The 22,491-nt window shown below is 38.6% G+C and overlaps 1 protein-coding gene across 1 annotated transcript in view; it reads left to right on the top strand.

Annotated features, from left to right (window-relative positions):
• wdr1 (WD repeat domain 1) overlaps positions 1–22,491 on the top strand; it is a 53,872-nt gene that overhangs the window by 19,386 nt on the left and 11,995 nt on the right. Inside the window, exons 6-10 of the mRNA XM_048533531.2 lie at positions 3,425–3,502; positions 4,920–5,000; positions 5,454–5,687; positions 16,397–16,484; positions 18,614–18,770. Of these exons, the coding sequence (XP_048389488.2) occupies positions 3,425–3,502; positions 4,920–5,000; positions 5,454–5,687; positions 16,397–16,484; positions 18,614–18,770 (638 nt within the window). The remainder of the gene's footprint in view (positions 1–3,424; positions 3,503–4,919; positions 5,001–5,453; positions 5,688–16,396; positions 16,485–18,613; positions 18,771–22,491) is intronic.

Below are 22,491 nucleotides of genomic sequence, written 5' to 3'. Positions count from 1 at the left end.
TTGTCTACACCTAGAGCAGGTTGGACTTGAACCTGGGTGTCTCAGTCCATGGGTAGGGACCTGGCCCCATACTGTATTTTAATGAGATTGATGACTGAACAACACAAATGGGAATCGATGATATAACATGATTGCTATTATAATAAGGTTACAAAGGTAACTAAACTTAGGACTTGAATATTCAGGGGTATTTGATGTTTCAAAGGGATAGGCAGAAAGAAAAGGAGGTTGCACTTCTAACACGATAAGATCAGTACAAAAGTGACAAATCACTTTTATTCAGATGAAGTTGCTGATTAATTTGGGTGGGGGAAAGAAGTCACTGTTGTAGGTCATGTACAGGTTTCCTGTCAACAGTACACATTGGACAGAGTTCACATGAAGAAATTATGGTTTGTAAGAAATGTAATGCAATAATTGTGACCTTTTAACCTTTAGTTTAGACCTGTCAAAGTGACAGTACTGATTTTGAGGATGAGTTGGTAGGCTTTAGGTCAGTTTCTTAGAATGTTATATAATGAAACAACTAGGATACAGGCAGTTTTAGACCTTGTAATGTGGAATAAGACAGGGCTAATTAATTGCATCATAGTCAAGGATCCTCTGGTTAAAAGTGACAACAACGTGGAATTTCACATTCCATTTGAGATATATGGATCCAAAATGTCTTGAACAGTTGATTACATAGTTCGCTAATGTGGACTGAGAAAATGGATGAAAAGGTAAAATGGGAGCAAACCTGGGGCAAATATTTGCTAGATATTTCATGACTTTCAACAAAGATGCATTCTCTTGATTGACTGTATGAGAAGAATAAACAGTCTGTGGCACATTAAGGAAGGAGGATGAGATCAAATTCAAATGTATGTACAATGATACAAAAAGTAGTGTTAGCCCAGAAGCCCGAAAAACATTTCGAAACCAGAGAAGAATGATACAAGTTGAAGAAAACGAATGTAATGGTAAGAAAGCAGGAAACCGATGAATAAAATCATCTTCCATAAGTATATAGAAAGAGGGTACCTAAAGAAAGCATTAAGATGAAGGATGAGACTGGCAAATTAATAAAATGATAGATTAAATCGAAGAAAACTTTGTTTTGTCTTTGTTAGAAATATTGAAAAATGTTTTCTAATCTTCTGCAATTCCCCCTCTTGAAAAGGTTCTCCTGGATTGGAGAACTCTTTACTTGACTAGGTCGATAAAAGTTAAGAACGAGGCAAAAAGCATGAACTTTTTAGGCCAGAATTCATTAATGTAGTAGTAGCAAGACGTCTGGAAGACCAGAATTTAATCAAGCAGGGGCAATGTAGCTTTATGAAAGTGAACTTTGATACAACTATTAGAATTCATTTGGAGGATTTAACAGGCAGAGTGAATAAAGGGAAAAGAGAAGCTGTAACTGCTTTTGGATTTCCAAAATAAAATTGCTAATCTGCTTTATAACCACCTATTAGAATAATGTGACAGAGCATTGGCTGACGGTCCAAAATCAGTCAGGATAAAATAGTTAATTTAAGGTTAAGCTGTAACTAGTGGAGGGCCACATGGATCAGTGCTTAAACTCCAACTATTTACAGTTTGTTTTAATTATTTGGATAAAGTGACCTCTAATATTACATCCAAGCCATAAAACAAAGGTTAGAAAACAAGCTGTGAAGAGGACTCTGTCAATAAAAGTAGATTCGGAGTAAAACAAACTTTGGCAAAATAGTACAATGTGGAAGAATTAGGTTCCCAGTTTGAGAAGAATAGAAAAGCAGGGTTTTTTGTTTAAATTGGGCAGACTAGCATGCTTGGTACAGTGAGATTTCCTTGTCCTTGTACACCAGTTTCAACAAGTTAAGATGCAGGGAGGCAGCAAGGAATTAAAGGCAAATGGAATATTGGCCTTTATTGCAAGGAAGTGGTTGAAGTATAGAGTGTCTTGCTACCTAATGCCCTGTACACAGTTTGGTCTTTATTAGATAATCCAGTTGTGGTCCTTGGGACCCACTTGCTGGCCAGCCTTTTCTACGTATCCCTAGTTGCACTTAAAGTGGTGGTAAGCTGCCTTTTTGAGCTGCTGCAGTCCATATGTTAACTCTCAATGCCCTTGAGGAAATTCCAAGATTTTGACCCATTGGCAATTAAGGAAAGGCCATATATTTACAAGTTGGGGTGGTTGAGTGTCTGAGAGGAAATTGCAGATGTTCCCTTGGATCTGCTGTCCTCTTCTTTCTGGATAGCAATACTCTTGGGTTTGGAAGGTACTGCCTGAGGATCTTTGGTAAATTTCTGCAGTGCTTCTTGTAGATAGTCCACATTTCCACTAAGTATCAGTGGAAGAGGGAGTGGATGCTTACAGATGGGATGCTGACCAAGTGGTCTGTTTTGTTCTTAATAGTAGCAAGCTGCTTGTGTTTTTGGAGTTGCATCCATCTAAGCAAGTGGGGAATATTCCATCATACTTGACTTCTACCTTGTAGATGTTGGACAGGCTTTGAGGAATCAAGAACTGAGTTTACTCACTACCGTATTCCTAGTCTCAGAGGCTCTCATCGCTACTTTGTGGTGAATCCTCTTGAACTTCTGGTAATGGTAACCTCTCAGACGTTGCTGTTGGAAGATTCAGTGATGGGGACACTATTAACTGTCAAGGGACAGTGTTAGTCTCTAATAAGAGACTATCATTGCTTGACATTTCTTTGCAAATGTTAATTGTCAGCCCAAACCTGGATATTGCATTTGAACGTGGAGAGCTTCTTATCTGGGGAGTGTTAGAAATTGTTTAGAAAAGGCTGACTTTTTTGGTACCTGAGATGACGAGATCATCTCAAGGCAATGTTGTGCAGATTGGGCCTTGGTTGTCAGAAGAATGAGGTGATCTTACTAAAACCTATAAGACTTTGAGCTGGTTTGACAGTAGACACTCAGTGGAATCTACAACTAGAAGACAGCTTGAATAGAAAGGGTCACGATATAACTATGTTTGTCTAATGGCAGTTAGTTTATCTATGTTGTTACAAACATTATGAGCATTCAGACAGAGTGTCTTTAACTTTGACATCATTCTGCTTTTGAAGCAACTTTGATGCTTGGCTCTGTTTCTCCCGTCTTCTAATCTCCTTGGCATCTTTTCAAGTTCTTGCTACTATATTTAGTACCTTCCAATTTGGGTTACCTCTTGCGTTCCCATTCTCCTCTGAATCTAATTTATAGCCACTGAACAGCACTGGCAAATCTATCTCTTTTTTGAGGAAAATATTTAATTGTATGGCAAAATTTAGAATTATTTACAACGTAGTTTACTTTTTTTGTTATGGCCCATCTGAAGTTGATCTTTACACTTGCGTAAGCCTTAAAATATCACACAGGAAAAGAAGAACCTTTCTTGTACTTGGAGAATATATTTGCTAAACGTGTTTCTCTGATTCTCCCTTAGAACCATACAAAGTTTGTTAACTGCATACGATATTCTCCTGATGGAAGCAAGTTTGCATCAGCTGGTGCAGATGGGCAGGTAAGATTAGACATAAATTATTCCAGACTGCAGTGTCTCATTTCTGAGTTTGCATGTGTTAACAGCTTACATTGCTCCAGGGTGGAAATTTCAGTACTCTGACCTCTGCCTCAACATGTACTGAGATCACGTCTGATTTTACTTTTAAGAATATATATGCTGGAGAGAGAATGTTCTCTACTGATCTTCAAAAAATTAAAAACAATCCCACTATTGATCTAGTAGTACCTGTACAAGGCACAGTGTTTAATCTTTAGCAACCACAATTTATTTTGGCATTTTCTGAAAGATGTCAAGTTCATCTGATTATGGTACAGTAATGGAATCTATCTGTCTGGTTGAATGAAACTTTGAGATAGCTTCAGTGAATGTTCATTATTTATCAAAGTTTGTGTCATTAGAGACCTGGCTTGTCATTCCTCTGTATGGTATGACTAACTAGGACAACACATTCGAGTAAGCAGTTTCCACCACCTAACAAATTTTTGCTTCCAAGAAGCATAGTTAAATGACCAGTACTGAATAAAGTAACTGCAAGCAACACCATGCAGTTACAAGTGTAATAATGGATGGTTTAAATTAGTCATTGTTCAATTCATCATCTAATTAACATAATTTACCTTCTTTGCCAATATTATGCCTTTGTACCTCACTGTTTGTGAAGTAGACGTTTCTTGCTTTGCAATCATTTAGGTTAAGATTGTAATCAAAAATATTTCTGCAATGCACCTGTTGCAAAGGCTGTATTTCAAGCACAAACTTTGCAAATTTTGACCGTATAAACTATTTTGTTGAACTGCAACTGTTGGTCCTAATGGGCAACAAGATTGATCTTTGCCATTAATCAATGTTTACTTTAAGTTGGTAGAAAGGAAAGTATTGAAACAAATGCAGGAATGTCATAAAGCATTTAGGCTGCAATTTAATACATTGTAAACTTCTAACAATTTTGAAACAGTTCTTGCAGTTTAGTGTTGTTCACATCCTGTGGATATGGAAAATTATTTCCTAGGTCATATTTAAGGAGGTAAATGTCAATTTTTGGGCCTATATAAATAGTAGAGCGAGTGTGATTTCAAGAGTTCCTTCGTATTTTCCTATAGCTTTTAAGATGAAACTTTTGAGTTACTATTTTCAAACAAGTTCAGTTTTGGATTAATGGGCTTCATCTTTGCAAAATAGTTGTTTGACAGGATAATTCAATTTTCCTTTAGGATCTGAAAGGCAGTTTTTTAAAAAAAATTACTACATGTTTTCTCCATTCTAATTAATGTTGCTTAAGTCACACATCTCTTTTAGGTATTTCAACGTACAAATATATTTTGAAGTTTCTTGTGAAGCTTCATACTTAATTTTAGTATAATCTTAACATGTATTTTAGTGTTGCATTTGAAGTAATGTGTGCAATTTTTCATAGATTTTTATCTATAATGGAAAGGATGGAAATCAGCTATGTACTCTTGGAGGCTCCACTGCCCACAGTGGAGGTGTATATGCCGTAAGTTTGTTTTGGACTCCATCGGTTATGATACTAAGTCTGCTTGCCATGTTTGATCATAATTGAGCTTGCAGCTATTCTCCTTTAATCATTTGTTAAGGTAATGTTTGTTACTTTATATAGTCTTTTAATCCATCTTAACATATAAACAGTCAAATTCCAAGTGGAAATTTCAGATTAAGTTACAATTCCCTAATTCTGTGTCTAATTCATTTAAAACTTTTCTTAAAATTTCTTGTAATTTTTCTTTTTGATAAAACAGCACTTTGAAGCCAGTGATACTATGGCAAATTCCTGATTTATTAACTGAAGTTCTATTCAATGTACAGTTTGAAAATCATATGCATGTTGACTTGGTTGTGATTTTAGCAACTGTTATAAGAAGGCAGTGACTTTAATGTTATTAATTGTTTGAACTACTATATTTTAACTTCTGTCATTTGCCTTCTACAGATTAGTTGGAATTCTGATAGTACGCACCTAATTTCTGCCTCTGGTGACAAGACTGTTAAACTATGGGATGTTGAAGCCAACTCTGCCGTGACAACGTTTAATATGGGGTCTGATGTACTGGATCAACAATTGGGCTGCTTGTGGCAGAACAATCACATGTTGAGTATTTCACTTTCTGGCTGCATTAACTATCTGGATAAAGCAAATCCCAGCAAGCCTCTCCGTGTCCTCAAGGTACTGAACTTGCAAGTCATTTGTTGGATCCCAGTAATGATTCTAAAGTACTGAGTGAATTCTGTCATGATGGTGTGTCTTAGTTGAGAGATGTTCACTTTTTTTATGGTAATCCATCATTGTGACCATTCATTTTGTGGAACCATTCATAAATGATAGTGTAGCTGTTAAATTCATATCATATAGACCTGTTGCAAAAAATGCTGTTCTACTACGTAGTCATACAGCACAGAAACAGATCCTTCAGTCCATATTGAACATAATTCCAAACTAAACTAGCCCTAGCTGCCTGCACCTGGCCTATATCCCTCCAAGTCTTTCCTATTGTGAACTCACCTAAGTGTCTTTTAAACATTGTAACTGTGCCCACACCCACCACTTCCTCAGAAAATTCATTTCACATGTAAATCACCTTGATGTTTAAAAAATGCTCCTCATGTCTTCTTAAAATTTCTTTCTTACATTATCTGTCACTACGGGTGTTGTGCCCGATGACTGGAGGGTATGTAATGAGTTGTGCCTTTTAAGAAGGTTTCTAAGGAGAAACCAGAGAACTTTAGACCTTATGAGTCTGACTTCGGTTATGACTAAGGTGGAGGTAATTCTAAAAGAAAAGATTCATAAATAATAGGGTGGCATGGTGGCTCAGTGCTTAGCACCGCTGCCCCACAGCACTAACAACTTGGGTTCAATTTTATGTTCGGGCGACTGTCTGTGCGGAGTTTGTACATTACATTACATTACCCACTGTCTGTGCGGAGTTTGTACATTACATTACATTACCCACTGTCTGTGCGGAGTTTGTACATTACATTACATTACCCACTGTCTGTGCGGAGTTTGTACATTACATTACATTACCCACTGTCTGTGCGGAGTTTGTACATTACATTACATTACCCACTGTCTGTGCGGAGTTTGTACATTACATTACATTACCCACTGTCTGTGCGGAGTTTGTACATTACATTACATTACCCACTGTCTGCATGGGTTTCCTCTTGGTGCTCTGGTTTCTTCCCACAGTCCAAAGATGTGCAGGCTAGGTAGATTAGGCAATTTTGCATGGCCATAGTGTTCAGGGATGTGTAGATTAGGTGGGTTACAGGGGATGGGTCTGGGCAGGATGTTCTGAGGTTCACCGTGGACTTGTTGGGCTGAAGGCCTATTTCCTCACTGTAAGGAATTCTCTTCTATGATCTATGATTTAGAGAGGCAAAAATTGAATAGGGATAGTCATCATGCTTTTGTTTTGAAGGAAAATCACATCTCACAAACCTAATTGAGTTCTTTTAAGAAAATTGCCAAAAAGACTGAGGCAGAACAATAGACATTGTTTACTTGGACTTTAGTAAAGCCTTTAACACGGTTCTGTGTGGTAGACTCATTAGTAGGTTAGGTCACATGGAATTCAGGATGAGCTTGCCAATTGATATGTTATTAGCTTAGTAGTGGTATGACATTGCTTTTTGGACTGGAGGCCTGACACCAGCGGTGTTCCGCAGAATCAGTTTTGAGTCCTCGTTTGTCTTTTATTAAATGATTTGGATAAGAATATAGAGACATGGTTTTTAAGTTTGTGGATGTTACCAAAACTGATGGCATAGTAGACAGCAAAGAAGGTTTTCTAAGATTACGAAAGGATTTTGATCAAATGGGTCAATGGACTGAAAAATGGCAAATGGAGTTCAATTTGGATCAATGTGAGGTATTGCATTTTAGTGCAACAAACTGGCACATCTTACACAATTAATTATAGGATACGGATAATGTTGTAGAACAGAGGTACCCAGGGGTTCAGGTACATAATTTTAAGTTTGCATCACACATAAACAAGGTGGATAAAAAGCCCTTTAGCATGCTTGTCTTGATTGCTCACTTCTTTTTGAGTATTGGAGTTGGGACGTCGTGTTGAGGTGTGTAGGATATTGGCGAGGATATTGACATCCTCTGCAGTGTCCAGCACTGGTCGTCTTGTTACAGGAAGGATATTATTAAGCTGGAGATCGTAGAGAGGAGATTTACCAGAATTATGCCAAGTATGGGAGGTTGAGTTACAAAGAAAGCCCCAGCCTCTGTAGTGTTTGAACACTGGCGCATAAGAAATTGAGAGGTGACCTTAAAGCTTTATAAAATCATGGAGAGCATAGATGTCTTTTCCCTAGGATTGGCGGGGCGGAGGGAGGGGTTTCCAACACGAGGGAGCCTATCTTAATGTGAGTGGAGAGAGAACATGTTAGATATTTTTGGTGTATAAGCAAAACTTCTGAAATATTTACTAATTTTACACCAATGTTTTACTTTATTCTGGATTGAAGTTGCATACTTTGCTTAGCATCGTCACCCAAAACTAGGCAGGAGGAAATAATTCTGAGAGATTTAAATGCGCTGTTTTGAACTACTTCGAACACGCAAAGTTACACTTATGCTGTTTTCATATGGACCCTGATTTCATGCCATACTCTGTGCACACATCTGTGCACCAAAACTTACTGTATGATAACTCTTAAAAAGCAATAATAGCTTAAACATTACAAGTACCACCCGAAGCAAAGTAATTGAATTATCAATCTTCTGCTGGAACAAAACATCAGTTGCACCATTTTCAACAGCATGTTGCAAATCATTGTTGCACTGATTCTCCATGCTGAGGAAGGGTCACTGGACCAAAAACGTTAACTGATAATTTTTTTTTCCCCTTCACAGATATTGCCAGACTTGCTGAGCTTTTCCAGCAACAGCTCTGATTTTGTTTCTCGTTAGTTTTTTGCCTTCTTTTACTTTTGCTGTTAATTCATATCATCAACTTTATTAACCATTAATATTGCTATTTTTCTCAATGGAATATCTTTGAAAATTAAGAAAACTCCTTAAATGTCTTCCACTGCTGCTCTGTTGCCCTACACTTAAAAAATATTTTCTCGTCACTTAAGCCAGTTTGGTCTTCATGCCCTTTGTAATTGACTTTAGGTTTAAATGGTAGTCTTCGACTCACATCTCGCCCTCAAACTGGATGTGAAGTTCAGAATTTTGTGCTCCCTATTGTCTAGACATGCTCTATGCTGAGGCCGTTTAGTCCTGTTTCATAACAAATAGCCAAGTTTTTTTGTAATGTGCTGAATGGTTGCCTTTAGAACATACTTTAAGAAATTGTCCTATATTTATTCTGTGAACCTATGTACTTTGCACAAATCAGAATGGGAGTCAGTATGAAGATTAAGATCAACCATGATTATTAGTTTTTTTTTGGAAGCTTACATGTTTCTTGCTGTTACTCTATCCTACAGTGCAGTTACTGTTAGGGTGTTTTATAAACTATTTCCTATAAGTTATTTCCCATATTTTGTAATTTATTTTCTGTACCCAAATTAAGTCTCAAATCATTTCTCATTCTTGTATCTTGTATTTATATTCTTAATTTACAGAGCTAACTCACTATCTAGCATGCTGTCCTTCTGAAATGCCAACTACACATGAACGTTTAGGCCCAATCTTGATCAACTTGCTTCCATGAAATAGCAAATAAGTCACAAATATTTCCATGAGATAGTAGGAACTGCTGATGCTGGAGTCAGATAACAAGGTGTGGAGGTGGAGGAAGAAAACAGGCCAGGCAGCAGCTGAGGAGCAAGAAAGCTCGGGACACTTTGGGTCTGCACCCTTCAGAAATCAGGGAGGGGAAGGGGGCTCTGAAATATATGGGGGGGGTCTGTGATAAGTGGATAGTCGAGCAGATAGGTGGGAAAGATGATGGACAGGTCAAGGAGCGGGAGTGTAGATAGGAAGTGGGGGTGGGTCTTAGTCAGTGAGGTAGGAGGAGCGGATAGGTGGGAGAGAAGACGGACAGGTCAAGGAGGGGGTGCTGATCCTGGGATGAAGTCAAGGTGGGGAGTTTTTGAAGCTAGTAAAGTCCACATTGAAACCTTTGGATTGTAAGGTTCTGAGGCGGAATGAGGTGCTGTTTCTCGAGTTTCCAAGTGGCATCGCTGTGACACTGGAGGAGGCCCGGATGGACATCTCCTCCAGGGAGTGGGAGGGGGAGTTTTGTTGCAAACAGTGTAGCTTGTGTAGGCTCCCCAAAACAGTCTCCGAGCCTCCGCTTGGTCTCCTCAATGTAGAGGAGGCCACATTGGGAACAGCAGATACAGTAGACCACATTAGCAGATGTGCAGGTGAACATTTCCAGTTTGTTTTTCATTCTGCTCACATTGAGATACTGAACTGTCAATTTTGTTATTTGTTTTAACCATTATTGCATCTCTAGCTGTTGCTGCAGCAGCAATTAATCTGCTGTGTCCTTTCTTGTCAATTTGATTTTCATTATCCATATTGTTAACTTACTCCATTGCTCTTTTTTTGTCCACATCTGCAGTTGGTTAGTTTGACTTAAAAGAATGCTGAGTTGTAAAGAAACCTATGGAGTTGTACTTTGAACCTGGTTGTGGAAAGCTCTTCAGTCTGTCAGAGTAAAGATGTTGTATGAAAGAGTTGGAAAGGAAGGTTGAGGAGGAATGGAAAAACATGAATACAATCAGTGTAACTGCTCAGTTCTAAAGAGGAGTCATCAGACTTGAAATGTTGGATAATGAAGTGTGAGGCTGGATGAACACAGCAGGCCCAGCAGCATCTCAGGAGCACAAAAGCTGATGTTTCGGGCGGTTTTCCTCTCCACGTATGCTGGCAGACTTTACTGAATTTTTCCAGAAATTTGCCTTTGCTTCAAATTTCCAGCATCCACAACATGTTGCTTTTCATTTTGTTGCTCTTGTTTGCTGCCAGATTGTTTTGATTATGCAATCTGTTTGCGTCAAGCCCTAACCACTCGTGTGTGTGTGTGTTTTGCATATTATTACTGTGAATTAGTTTAATTCCAAAATAATGCAAACATTACAGATGCATAAAATACAAACTGTCCAATACAGACTATCCAGTTGACTTGACTGAAATTTTGTATGTCTTTGTGCATTAAGCACAGATTTGGATTCATTAACTTCAAAAGAATGGCAGCTCAGGTCTGGGATGCTGCAGTTCACATGATAAAGCTACTGCTGATTTATGCCAATTGCTACAAATAGATCAAGCAACAGCGAAGTAAAAAGCTTTGAGGCTGAGATTGGGATTTTTTTAAGATAACTGGCTTTGTCTTAATGCTTCAGCAATTTATATGCTCACCCCCTTTTTTTAAAAAGTTATGTGTATATGTTTTTAAGATACATGCAATTCAAAACAAAAATGAATAGCCTTGATGCAGACACTTGTTGCACGATGTGGTTTTATGAACTGATTGCATTTGACAGTAGTTAAGGTCTTGCTTAATTTGCTGAGAAATTTTTTTCCCTATTAAGTTCCTATAATTCAGATTTTCTTTTATGAAGAAACAAATTCTCCTGAGCTCTGTAACTATTTTTATAAAGAGATTAATATGAGTAGAATTCTCTTGAGTTATAAACATTTGTCCTTTACAGAGGACATTGCAGATTAAAAAGCCATAACTTGTGCTGTGATGATCTGTCTTATTGGCACTGTTGTATACGTTGTATTGTATTTGTCTTTTTAAAAATTTTATCAATGTCAGTTGTGAAATTTTTATTTCATTGTCTTCCAAGTACCACTCCTCATGTAGGAAATCCGATAATGGTTGTCAGAGGGAGGAGCTATTATATGCATGTTGTGATACTGTTCATTTATGGCGTAAAAATGATCTGAAATTATCTTAATCCTGAGAGAGCTGCTTTAATTGTGCAAGCTTTTAGTCCCAGTAATGGTAGTAATGAATACTGAATGACAACTAGTTTTCTTTTAACTCGAAGCCCAGAGGGGACTCCTGTTTTCTTCCATGGCTGCTAGTATGAACTTAGCTACATTGGACTACAAATACCTCTTGGAATCTCCCTTAAAGAGATTCAGAAGTGAACAACAAATTGAGGGAAAATAGTGCATTGAATCTTGATATATTAGGATATTTTTTGACCTGCTGATATCAGTCGTTGATCTTCCTCATGCTTGCGTGGTGCTAGCCATGAGGGAAAATTCCTTCTTTTAGAGGTGCACTTGAATGCCATTTTGAGATGTTGTGTAGGTTAAGGCTATTAACATTGAGTATTGGAGTTAAAATGTTTTGCAGCTGTACAGGACATGGGTGAAGCCACTTTCAGAATACTGCGTACAGTTCTGGTCGACTTCTATAGGAAGGATGTTGTTAACCTTGGTGGGCTTCAGAAAAGATTTGACAAGGTTGCTGCTGAGATTGTAGGGTTTGAACTGTAGAGAGAGGCTGACTAGGATGGGGTTTGTGGCTGCAATTAAAGACTGTACCAGAGCAATAAGAGTCATTGCATTTGAAAGGGAAGTTATTGGTTTGAGTTCTAAGGAGACTCATTCAGATGAATTGTGAATGAGTAGTTTAGTTTTTTGGCTCCCTAGACTCTTTATGCTAATTGCTAATGCTATGAAAATGCCTGTGCTTAGTCAGAAATGCTGTTTTCAGCAATAAATACTTGGACTCCCAAGAAGGCAGTCTTTGGTTTATGTAATCTGCATCCACCATTTATTGTGTAAGAATCACTGTGCCTTTGTCAATAATGAGGGGGTTGCTTTTTATTTAATTGATCAGAATGCACTTGCAAAATCAAACCAAATTAGCATGACCTTTATCACTGCAGTTCTATTGCTGTCATTCTACTCATCTCAACATTCCAAAAGAATTTAAGTTATTTTGTTCACTCGTAGGTTCTTAAAAATACAATGTATATTTGAGATTTTACCCAATATTTGAATAATGCTGCAGAGGGCTGACCCATCTCTGGGTCCAGTTGGACTTCATTCTAAGGTCTCAAGAGGTTGCTAAATTGAAGTAGTAGATGCACTGGTGTCAATTTTCCTATATTCAGATGAAGATTCTGCCGGACTCGAAAGTAACAAGTATGACCCTCTGTTCAAGAAGGAAGGCTGACAGGCCAGTTAGTTTGACAATATATCTTCCCCATGGCATTAGATTTGATCATTGAAGCAATTACAGCTGCACACTTTGAAAATCTCAAGGTAAGTGAGAAGTGTCAGCTTGGTTTTGTGGATGGGAAATCATATTTAATCAATTTCTTTTAAAACAACTTTTGAAGTGTAATATTCTGTATGAAAGAGAGTTGACTGAATTGTGTGAGATTCCTCTTGTAGGTCAGTCCTGAACTAGGGCAGATACTCTTTTAAAAGATGAAAAATGAGGGATGAGAGACATTGGAAGTCTGCCTCAGAAAGTGGTGAAGATGGAATTGTTGAATACTTGAGACATGGTAGACTCTCATTAGCCTAGAGATCAGCATCAGCAAGCCAATTATGGTATTGACTTTTGGTTCCTGTGCAGCCAGAATGTATGTGAGAGGGAATGTCAATATGAATGTGGTATTCAAAATGTACACAGATCATCCATATGTACTCATATCATTCATATATAAAGAGCAAAAGCGTAACTAGAGAAAGGATTGGCCCACTTGAGGACAAAGAAGGAAAGTTATGCGCTGAGTCAGAGAAAATGGGTGGCATTCTTAACGAGTACTTTACATCGCTATTCACCAAGGAGAGGGACATGACAGATGTTGAGGTTAGGGATAGATGTTTGCTTACTGTAGGTCAAGTTGACATAAGGAAGGAGGAAGTGTTGGGTATCCTAAAAGACATTAAGGTGGACAAGTCCCCTGGCCCGGATGGGGTCTATCCCAGGTTATTGAGGGAAGTGAGAGAGGAAATAGCTGGGGCTTTAACAAATATCTTTGCAGCATCCTTAGTAACGGGTGAGGTCCTGGAGGACTGGAGACTTGCTAATGTTGTCCCCTTATTTAAGAAGGGTAGCAAGGATAATCCAGGTAATTATAGACCGGTGACCCTGATGTTGGTGGTTGGGAAGCTACTGAAGAAGATACTGAGGGATTGGAACTATTCCGATTTGGAAGAAAATGGGCTTATCAGTGATAGGCAACATGGTTTTGTGCAGGGAAGGTCATGTCTTACCAACTTAATAGAATTCTTTGAGGATGTGACAAAGTTGATTGAGAAAAAGGCTGTAGATTTCATATACATGGACTTCAGTAAGGTGTTTGATAAGGTTACCCATGGCAGGCTGATGGAGAAAGTGAAGTCACATGGGGTCCAGGGTGTGCTAGCTAGATGGATAAAATACTGGCTAGCCACCAGGAGACAGTAGTAGTAGTAGTAGAAGGGAATTTCTCAAATTGGAGACCTGTGACCAGTGGTGTTCAACAGGGATCTGTGCTGGGACCACTGTTGTTTGTGATATATGTAAATGATTTGGAGGAAGGTATAGGTGGTCTGATCAGCAAGTTTGCTGATGACACTAAGATTGGTGGAGTAGCAGATAGTGAAGGGGACTGTTAGAGATTACAGCAGAATATAGATAGACTGGAGAATTGGGCAGATAAATGACAGATGGAGTTCAATCCGGGCAAATGCGAGGTGATGCATTTTGGAAGATCTAACAATACACTAAATGGAAAAGTCCTAGGGAAAATTGATGAACAGAGATCTGGGTGTTCAGGTCCATTGTTCCCTGAAGGTGGCAACGCAGGCCAGTAGGGTGGTCAAGAAGGCATATGGCATGCTTTCCTTCATCGGACAGGGTATTGAGTACAAGAGTTGGCAGGTCATGTTACAGTTGTATAAGACTTTGGTTCAGCCACATTTAGAGTACTGTGTACAGTTCTGGTCGCCACGTTACCAAAAGGATGTGGATACTTTGGAGAGGGTGCAGAGGAGGTTCACCAGTATTTTGCCTGGTATGGAGGGTGCTAGCTATGAAGAGAGGTTGAGTAGATTAGGATTCCTTTCATTAGAAAGAGGGAGATTAAGGGGGGACCTGATTGAAGTCTACATAATCATGAGGGGTATATTCAGGGTGGATAGCAAGAAGCTTTTTCCCAGAGTGGGGGACTCAATTACTAGAGTTCATGAGTTCAAAGTGAGAGGAGGAAAGTTTATGGGAGATATGTGTGGAAAGTTCTTTACGCAGAGGGTGGTGGGTGCCTGGAACGCGTTGCCAGCGGAAGTGGTAGAAGCAGACACGTTAGCGTCTTTTAAGATATATCTTGGACAGGTACGTGGATGGGCGGGGAGCAAAGGGATACAGACCCTTAGAAAATAGATGACAGGTTAGACAGAGGATCTCGTTCGGCACAGGCTTGGAGGGCCGAAGGGCCTGTTCCTGTGCTGTAATTTTCTTTGTTCTTTGTATCCAGATGCTAATGAAAAACAGCGCATGCTTTAAGACTCTAGATGGCCTACGTGTGCTCCTGTTTTGTATGACGCAGGGCATGTAATGTCTCAGCCTCCCTTTGTGACTTCATAGGTTCTGGCCCACCAGATATCTGTTGCACGACAGCATGGATACTGTTCCACTTAACGCATACACCTTTTATCAATCTTATAAGCAATAACACTTAGGGACAATGTCACTGGCCTTGAAATCCTGCACATCAAGGTCTTTCTCAAGTGGTCAATCCACGAATAAATCTCCTGGCTTAATTTTGGAACAGGTGACCAAACTACTATTTCTGAAATTGACTTTGCACTCCTTTCTTTGCTGTTACTGCACCATAGCAGGTAATGCCTGGTTTTGACCAGTTACTTTTAATTACGTTATTGAGTTTGAAACCATCACTGGATGTATTTCTTCTGACCTTTTTGTGGTTACAATTGAAGAAACGCAGAGCACCCATTGGAAATTGTATCTCTAACTCCTTTGTTTTTATGATTACAGAAACAGTGGAGCATGGTTCCTTCACAGCTCCAACACCATTTCAGACTTTTGGCAAAACTTAGTGGCTTAGTCTTTCCATTCTGCTATCCTGTCTTCAACCCAAAATGTAGCTGTTTGTTTAGAGTGTAAAGTTGTTCTTCAACACCATTTTCACTATCCTGAGACAAGCTCAGGACTTCACAACAAGTTTACATACATTAATAGGAAAGAAGTTAAGCACGGTTACATGATTCAGTATGATTCATTTGATTGAAAAGTAAGTAATGTATTGGCTGACAGACCTTTCATGTGTATTAATGTGAGGGAACACAAATTGGCTTATAAATTCTCCAAGTGTAGTTGCTGAGTCATTCAGTTCCTGTGCATTCTCCTCAATGTTTCTCAGCATTAGTTTAAAGGAAATGGGCTCAAATATTTGTTCATTTTGTTTATTGCCTGTATTCTATCTTCTACACTTGAAATCACTGGTCAGCCATAACTTCATAAGTACCCAGTGTGAACAGTGCTCCTCGCATGTCACTTTTTAATATGCCAGTCATGGCACATCATGCTCATGCTTCACCTTGTCCTTGTCTGAAGTTTATTCGGATGCCTTTACCTTCGATTGTTGATTAACACAGAAAGCGAGTTATGCTAACTAGAAAGATTATTTGTAGTACTGTCCAGGATTGGCTAATTGACACAGTTCTTGTATCTAGTCCTTGCTATTCAACTGCGCATCATATTTGCAGTTCAAACATTAAATAGCCTGAAACAAATTGGCATTGTGATGCTTTTGTTTCGCTGTATACTGTTTTTCTGTTTGAATAACATTGGACTTATTTGATTCAGTTATACAGTTGGCTTTAGTCATGAAAGCAACTACATATGATCATTTTTGTTGGACTAACAGACTTGTACGAAATAAATACAAAACTGTTTTGATCTCTGAATTATTTTATAGGGGCACAGCAAGTCAATTCAGGCCTTGACTGTTCACACCAGTGATGGGAAGCGTTCCATTTACTCAGGCAGCCATGATGGCCATATCAATATCCTTTTTGAAATGCGCATCTAAGTTTGTCAGCTTGGTGAATGCTTTCATTACCGAGTTTGGTACTTTCGCAGATAACTTAGAAGTTATTAAACAAAATTATTCCATGTCCGTATTTTCCCAATTCCTCCATCCTTATGACTTTTTAAGAAACATAATCTATAATTATTAGTTACTAGGTTGTATCTCAGTAATTGAACAGCCTTATGGCAGGACCTTTGTCAGGCTGTGCAACATTTACCAGATCAGGGAGTTCACTTGTCAGGGGCAGTACGGAAGTTTGTAAGTGTTTTAAACAGTGCTCTGCAATGTAAAATGATTTGAAGAACAGACACACTAAAGAATATGGATTACCTTTTTACCTGTTACTACAACTCCAATTATCTGAATGCACTGTGATTTCTTTGGAAAGTCAAAAGTATTGGCATTCAAAACATGCCAGAGTGCCAGCTTAAGGAGGTACATTGGTGAATCTTTGGACTTAATGATGCAAAAGTAAAGTACTGCAAGTGTGGAAGTACTCTGTAGCAGCATAGAAGCTAATGTTTCAAGTTGGTGATCATCAGTAACAGTTTCTCATTTGCTCTGCAGTCACTGCCAGGACAGTGATGCATTTCCACCTTTTTTATTTTGAATTACTACACAATTTTCCTTGCCTTATAAAACAAAATATACAAGTTTGTGACCATTAAATATTGCAACTATTTGAAAATTTGGTTGTGATGTTTAACAGCGGCGGGGGGGGGGGGGGGGTGCGGGGGGCGGGGGTTTGAAAGGAGCTAGGTTTGAGGGGAAAAAAAAAACCTCCTTTGCTTGTCATCCCACTTAGTTCCTAGTTTCTGAATTGGTATTTTGTTCCATTCCGGCAATATAATAAAGTTTATTTTTATTTCCTTCTGTGCCAAAACACAAGGTTTAAGAGCCCACAAAGTGTAATTAATATTAAAATATTAGCCTTTGTAAAGTCATAGTCATGGTAATATGAATTTAATGGATTTTATAAAACTCTTTGGGAAGGCTTTGATTTATTGCATTGGAGTCTATGAATCATGTTAGTTTTAGCTAGGAATATGTGCTATCTTAATTTGGTGCAATAATCTTCAAAAATGATCCACATTGCTTTTATCTTTTGGTTGTCTTTAATTGGTACTAGATGTTTACATGAGTAGCTTTTCATTTTCTGTAAGGCAACACCACATCATTTTGTTATAAAGATATTGTTTTAATGGTTTCAAGTGTTTGTTATTATGTCATGCATAACAGTGCTGGTCATTCTTTCAGTGTGCAGGTATACAATGACATGAACTAAGAATTTAACCTGTAATCTGAAGAGGTGAATGATGTAGATACTGGAAATTTTAAACCAAAACACTCTGCTGGAATCGCTCAAAATGTCATTGACTTAAAACGTTAACTCTTGCACTCTCGTGCTGTCCCTTCAAAGATACTGACTGCACTGAGAATTTCCAGCATTTTCTGCTGTACTTGTAGTCAGAACTGAACATATTTTACACATTTGTATCTCTTTCTGATGGGAGACTTTAAAAGTAAATGTTCATAAGTTGGTGACCTGCCATATTATCAAAAATAGTCTGATTATGCTTTTCCATGACTGGAAGGCTTGTCTTTTCTCAACCTCCATTGACTAAGGACTTGTTAAGCAAGCTTCCCCCTCACTACCAGACCTTATTCAGAGGCATTGGCTAGGTGACTATTCTTGTTCGTATTATCTCCATGACAGACAGTTTACTGTCTAGTGCTTCAGACTCCTTCACTGATCAGTGTTTTTGTTACGTAGCCAGTCAATAATACCATTCTTGTCTCTTCTGAATTTTGAATCTTTAAGGCCTACATCCTGTGGCTTTTTATCCTAACCCCTTTTAAAATGCAATACTGCTAATACTTGAATCCCTTTACTTGTTAAAGATAATCAAAGATGTAAACATTTTTGTTCCATTGAAATTTTTTTTGTAAAAACAAAAACCCATACATTAAGAAATACATAGGCCCAGTCCACTCCAGAGACACTCTACTGAAATAGTACTGCTCCTTTCAAGTGTAACAAGTAAAATTTTTGAATGTATTTGGCAAGTTTGTTTTGCATTTCCTTGACGAATAAGATCTCACCTGTTTGGAATGCTGACACTGGAGAGAATGATGCTTTTGCAGGGAAAGGACATACAAACCAAGTGTCATGTATGGTGGCCAGTGACTCCAATGAGATTGTCTCTTGTAGTATGGATGATACAGTCCGTTTCACTTGTTTGCGCTCAAAAGAATACAGGTAAGATTCTGTGCTATACATGTTTTATTGTTTTCTTCTATATTCCCTGAAATTTTGTTGAGTGATGAACTTGTATGACTCAATATCCTGTTAACAATGCTTGCACTTGGCTAACACCCCTAACATAGACTTTGGGATTGGTGTATCATCTTTTGGGTCAAGAAAGTTGTCATAGCAGTGAACAGTTTACAGATAAGGAAGGAGAATGCAGTTGTAACAAAGGAGTGGAAATTATGCTAGGAACCAATATACTAATGTTAGCCTTCCTCAGCTTAAGGTTTAGCAAACGCAGTAGATTGGATAGAGTGCAGTGCAGGAGTGAGAGTGGTAAATGCAGAAACCAGTCTCATTGGTATGCACAGTGTCACCAGTGTACAGGATGTAGAAGAGTGAGTTAAGGGTGAAGGTGAAGGGAACCCATTGGAAATTTCTAAAAAGGAGTTCTGCAAAGCTAGATAAAAGCAAAGAGACTTTGGAGGTGAATAATACAGGTCACTATTTCAAACTTCAGAAATGGCCTTCAAATATGCTGCACTGTACACACTCCTTGTGTGTTACTTACCATTTTCATATTAAGAGTAGAGTGTGAGCAATTATGTATTTGAACCTGTTTGTATTTTTTAAACAATGCAATTGCCCTTAGAACTCCAAAATAGCATTCTTAACAAAAGCACAAACTTAAGGCAAATCGAGCCAGATGCTGTGGGGTGATATTGTTAGTAAAATGCTTTTAATAAATCTGTTTGGACACGTTTTGGTGATGATAATCTATTACATAATGATATAACTCTGAAGCAGGTGGGACATGGGTCTTTTGGCACAGAGAGAGAGGTTATTCATCTGCATGAAGAATGCAACATACTGCATAAAGTATAACATCAATCAACAATCATCATAAATTGGACACTAGTGGCAAATTATGGAATATATTGTAAGGCTGCTGACTTTCAACTGAAGAAGAGACTATCCTTTAAATCTTGTATAGCAGCTCCAGGCTTACCCCTACTGCGCCCAGTATTGCTTTGGACAGGGCAGTCTGGGCAGGCTTTTCACCTGTGAGGGTTTTTGGCAGGGTGGAAAGATGAATGCCATCATCCTGAGAGGACAGTAATTTCTTGCATGTTGCTGCTGTCACCCTCTTGGGAGTATACCTCAGTAGCTAAAGTGGTGAAAGGGAAAGGATGCATGTAAATTGGACAGCCCCTTTCAAGCTGGGGTTGAAGCAACTCCGCTGAGTCAACATCATAATTCCCTATAAATTAAATCTTCACTGTCCGCCTTGATGTTGCTGCACTGCTTGGCTATCTTGCAGTACTTGGCTGCTGAAAGACGAATTAGTAATGTTGTGGCCTGGAGGTGGTGAGTACTTTGACCGTAAATCAGAAGGATACATTGGATAGACATGAGGTAGAATGCCAGGAGAGACGATAAGATACGGTGATGTGGTTATGCTTAGTTTTAACCCCCTCACTGGTCAAGGCCTTAGTAAATGATTTTACTGATATTAACTGGCATTGTCTCCTCTGAAGGAGTTAGGATATGCAGTGTACTCGTTCGCCTGTAGCTAACACTTGCCTCCAATTCCGTGGCACTTAATCGTGCAATAGAGGAAAATGTCATTTTGGCCCATATTTTGAATAATGTGACCATTGCCATAAGAACTCCACTCCTTCAATCATTTCTTTAGATATTCTTCTGCCTGATTGTTGCTTTGGGCAATTCCTTTAAGATTGCCTCATGGATTAGGATAGGGTACGTATTATAATTGCAGCTGTTTGTTTTTTTTTGTGCAAACTAAACTTTTAGATGAATGACACTTGGCAGTGTTAAGATCAACACTCAGGTACTCGGAGTTTGACTCTGGGTATTGGCCTCCATGATTATTTGCTTCTCATGCCTTCTGATTGTGTATCTAGAGGACCTTCTGGCTGCATGGTTGTCCTGCTTTCTAATCTCTCTTCTAAAGCCACAGTCCAATTTCCAAGACCTTCAGAGCCCAGCTTCTTTAAGGGCAGGAAATCAATCAACATTTACTCAAACATAAGTGCAGACTTACTGTGGCCATTCAGTAAGGCATAGCTGATCAAATTTGGCCTGAAGGCCACTTTTGCTTGTACTTCATAATTCTGTTTTCTTGTTAATCAAACATCTGTAGTGGAACACCTACCCATTTCACTTTGCCCCTCACATTTGTCTGAGGCCCTAAATTCTCCTTTCAGATGCAGAAGCAATTTACTGGCATGACTTTTTAATTTAACGTACTGTATTCACTGCTCACTGTGGTCTGTATTACGCTGCAGAGACCAAAAGCAGGCTTGCTGACTGTCGTGAGAACATTAATATGCAGATACATGCAGTCAGCTATAATTTTAATTCTTGACCTTTCTCCCTCTCTGACATTTTCTGTTTGGCTTGCTACAGATTTCCAATGAAACTCCTATGCTTCAGGGACAGCACTTATTTTTCCACTGCTCTGTAATTTGCAGTCTGTGTACCTATGACCAGTTCAGAAGACTATCTTGTTAATTTCTGTCATTTTCCTCTTATTTCCATTAATTTCTTTTCACACAGCATCTACACATTCACCATGCCCTTTTTTATCTGTCTGTTTATCCAATACCACTGTTTAGTCTGTCTTACGTGAAATGTTGCATATATTTCATATCTTATGCTCTCCACATCCAGTTTTCTCTTGCATTCATTCCATGCACACACGCCCCTTTTATTTGCTGAAATAGATTACATTTCCAAATCTGATGAAATGTCACAGACCGAAAAACACGAACTCTTCCTTTGTCCACAGAAATGTTCAGCAGAACTGAAGCATTTGTTTGTATTTTGGCTTTATATTATGCTAACCACTATGGCTGACACAACCAGGCAATCAGTAGCAAAGTCCAGGTATTGAGTGGATACTGAAATTTTTGAAAGCAAGCACAAAGCATAAAGTGAAATGCTGACTGCCTTGCAGTGAATGAGCATTGTTCATTGCACATCATGATCGCCGTACTGATGCTTTTGTCTTTTCCTTTGCAGGAGTTATTGAATTTTGCCCCGAGGATATAACTTTTGGCATTATTCTAAACTTATGGGGGTCAATATAAGAACTAGTTGGTTATGTCAAATTTACCAAAAACACTGGTTTGGTCTCATCTGGTATTTTGCACTTATCACACTGAGTATTTCACTTCAGGAGAGATATTAAGGCATTATGCAGAGAGTGCAGAGAAAATTGAGTCATCCTGGTGATGAGGGCCTTCAGTCACACAAGAGATGTTAAGACTTTGGAGTAGAGAAGCTTGAAGGGAAATTTGAAGCATTCAAAATGAAGAATGTTCTGGACACAGTAAATTGGGAGAAGCTTTTCCCATTAGCAGAAGGATAGAATTCGAGGAAGCAAATTTTTAGATGATTGGATAAAGAAACAGTGGTGACTTTGGAGAAACTGCAGCAGGTCATTAAAACCTGAAATGCACTGCCTGGTATTGTCTTGATCACTTCCAACACATTGACGAGAAAATTAAATTACGTTTCAGGAAAGAGGGGGAATGTCACTTGGGGAGGTGATGGCCTGATGGTATAATTGCTGGATTGTTAACCCAGAGACCAAGATAATGTTCTGGGGATCTAGGTTCAAATCCTGCATGGTAGATGGTATAATTTGAATTCAGCAGAAATCTTGAATTACGAGTCTGACCATAAATTCGTAGCCAATCGTCAA

Source organism: Stegostoma tigrinum, chromosome 1, assembly GCF_030684315.1.
Source record: "Stegostoma tigrinum isolate sSteTig4 chromosome 1, sSteTig4.hap1, whole genome shotgun sequence".
NCBI lineage: Eukaryota > Metazoa > Chordata > Chondrichthyes > Orectolobiformes > Stegostomatidae > Stegostoma > Stegostoma tigrinum.
The sequence above is the reverse complement of the archived record's forward strand: the minus strand, read 5'-3'. Positions and strand labels throughout refer to the sequence as shown.